Source organism: Callospermophilus lateralis, chromosome 7 (assembly GCF_048772815.1).
Source record: "Callospermophilus lateralis isolate mCalLat2 chromosome 7, mCalLat2.hap1, whole genome shotgun sequence".
Taxonomy (NCBI): Eukaryota; Metazoa; Chordata; class Mammalia; order Rodentia; family Sciuridae; genus Callospermophilus; species Callospermophilus lateralis.
In genome coordinates this window covers 108245497-108248073 of record NC_135311.1, presented here as the reverse complement: position 1 = coordinate 108248073, position 2577 = coordinate 108245497, and the positions used below count along the sequence as shown (strand labels likewise).

General features: G+C 70.6%; 1 protein-coding gene across 1 annotated transcript; it reads left to right on the top strand.

Moving 5' to 3' along the window:
- The first annotated feature begins 884 nt into the window (after positions 1 to 884).
- On the top strand, positions 885 to 2366 carry Foxd2 (forkhead box D2). The gene has a single exon (XM_077110126.1). It carries the CDS (start codon positions 885 to 887, stop codon positions 2364 to 2366), a length of 1482 nt encoding a protein of 493 aa, XP_076966241.1.
- The last annotated feature ends 211 nt before the right edge of the window (positions 2367 to 2577 follow it).

Genomic DNA, 2577 nt, shown 5'->3' with positions numbered 1-2577 from the left:
AGGCGGCGCACTCCCTGGGTCTCCCCGCGAAGGCCTTGAAGGGAAGGGAAGGAAAGGGGAGCAGACAGAATCTCTCACCTCTCGGAGGCGCGAGGATGCGAACGCCTGGTTTCCTCCTCGAGATCACTCACCCCCTTGGGCCGGAAGCCGCTTGGGCTCCGGCGGGCCCTGCAAGGCTCCGCTGGTCTGGACGTCTCAGGCTCCCGCTCGCCATCCAACGGCGCTTTGGCCCTGGTGGCTCCGGGCGCTGCTTTGGGGAGATGATGGGCGGGGGCTGCCACCACTTCTACCAGCTCTGGCTGGAGCCCGCCTTGACTTCCAAGAACTGAGCGCCCTGAAGGCAGAGGTTCCCGGGAGCCGAGGACTTGCGGGAACTGTGGGAAGGGGAGGACCCGCCTCCAGCCACGCGAACCCAGCTCCCGCCGCGGCGGCGGTTTGTTCCCGCCGGGCCCCTGCGTGAAGGCACTCCGCGGGTCCCCTCCCGCCCCGCCCCACGCAGAGAGCTCCGCCCCAAGCCCGCGGCTCTTCCGCCTTAGGCAGCGGCTTAGGAGAACCCCGACTTCCACCCCTGGGGGAGTAGGGACGGACGCCCGCCAAGGTGAGGGGTGGCTCAGCTCCTTCCGCCTGCGCGGTGGGTGTAGGTCCCGGTTCTGGCTCCCAGGGCAGCAGAGGGAGCGGCCAGTTGGGTGCGCCCTGCAGGATGAGACCGGCTGAGTTAGGCCACCAGGGGGCGCTGCGAAGCTGGGGGACACCCCTCCCTGTCCGCTTCAGTCCGCCCCCTCCCCGCCCGCGCGCAAAACACACTCGCCCCAGAGGCAGCGCGGCCGAGCCGGAGCCGCGGCCGGAGCGGAGCCCGAGATCGCGGCGGCGGTGGCGGCGGCACCATGACCCTGGGCAGCTGCTGCTGCGAGATCATGTCCTCCGAGAGCTCCCCGGCCGCACTGTCCGAGGCCGACGCAGACATAGACGTGGTGGGCGGCGGCAGCGGTGGGGGGGAGCTCCCAGCCCGCTCCGGGCCCCGCGCCCCCCGGGACGTGCTCCCTCACGGCCACGAGCCTCCTCCGGAGGAAGCCGAGGCAGACGTAGCAGAAGACGAGGAGGAGTCGGGTGGCAGCTCTGACGGCGAGCCTCGCGCTCTAGCGCCCCGGGGGGCGGCGGCCTCAGCGGGAAGCCCAGGGCCAGGCGCGGCCGCGGCCCGGGGCGCGGCGGGGCCGGGGCCCGGTCCACCGTCGGGGGGCGCGGCGACGCGGAGCCCTTTGGTAAAGCCACCCTATTCATACATCGCGCTCATCACCATGGCCATCCTGCAGAGCCCCAAGAAGCGCCTGACGCTGAGCGAGATCTGCGAGTTCATCAGCGGCCGCTTCCCCTACTACCGGGAGAAGTTCCCCGCCTGGCAGAACAGCATCCGCCACAACCTCTCGCTCAACGACTGCTTCGTCAAGATCCCCCGCGAACCGGGCAACCCGGGCAAGGGCAACTATTGGACGCTTGACCCGGAGTCGGCCGACATGTTCGACAACGGCAGCTTCCTGCGGCGCCGCAAGCGCTTCAAGCGGCAGCCGTTACCGCCACCACATCCACACCCGCACCCTCACCCAGAGCTGCTGTTGCGTGGCGGGGCTGCAGCGGCCGGGGATCCCGGCGCCTTCCTGCCCGGCTTCGCCGCTTACGGCGCCTACGGCTATGGCTACGGGCTAGCACTCCCGGCCTATGGCGCACCCCCACCGGGGCCGGCCCCGCACCCGCATCCACACCCGCACGCCTTCGCTTTCGCCGCCGCTGCCGCAGCAGCGCCTTGCCAGCTGTCGGTTCCCCCAGGCCGCGCCGCTGCGCCTCCACCCGGACCTCCGACGGCCTCGGTGTTCGCTGGCGCAGCCTCGGTTCCGGCCCCTGCGCCTGCCCCAGGGTCGGGCCCTGGCCCCTCCGGCCTGCCCGCCTTCCTAGGCGCGGAGTTGAGCTGCACCAAAGCTTTCTATCCCGCGTCCCTGAGCCCTCCCGCAGCTGGCACAGCGGCCGGTCTGTCCACCGCACTCCTGCGCCAGGGCCTCAAGACTGACGCAGGAGGTGGTGCGGGCGGCGGGGGCGCAGGCTCTGGGCAGAGGCCTTCCTTCTCTATAGACCACATCATGGGCCATGGTGGTGGCGGGGGAGCACCCCCAGGCAGCGGCGAGGGGTCCCCGGGATCGCCGTTCACGGCAGCTGCGGGACCTGGGGGTCAAGCCCAGGTCTTGGCCATGCTGACTGCCCCGGCCCTGGCTCCGGTGGCCGGTCACATCCGCCTCTCGCACCCTGGGGACGCGCTCCTGTCTACAGGGCCGCCGTTTGCCGGCAAAGTCGCCGGCCTCAGTGGCTGCCACTTCTGACCACAGCGGGCTCAGGGTCAGTTAGGCCCGCGCTCAGCTTCTCCCGGGAGCTCCTGCAGTCCCAGCGGAACTCAGGGAGTCTATTTATGAAGAGTCTCCAACCTGGGCCGGCGCGCGTGACTTGGCACTTCAGGTTCCACGCTCAGAATCTCGCCGAGGGTTGGGACGAAGCGGGCTCCATCGCTCAGGGCGAGGCCTGGGTTTAAGCTAA

Bases quoted from the DNA above. Each gene is read 5' to 3' on its own strand.
- Foxd2 (XM_077110126.1), top strand. From the start codon at position 885: ATGACCCTGGGCAGCTGCTGCTGCGAGATCATGTCCTCCGAGAGCTCC.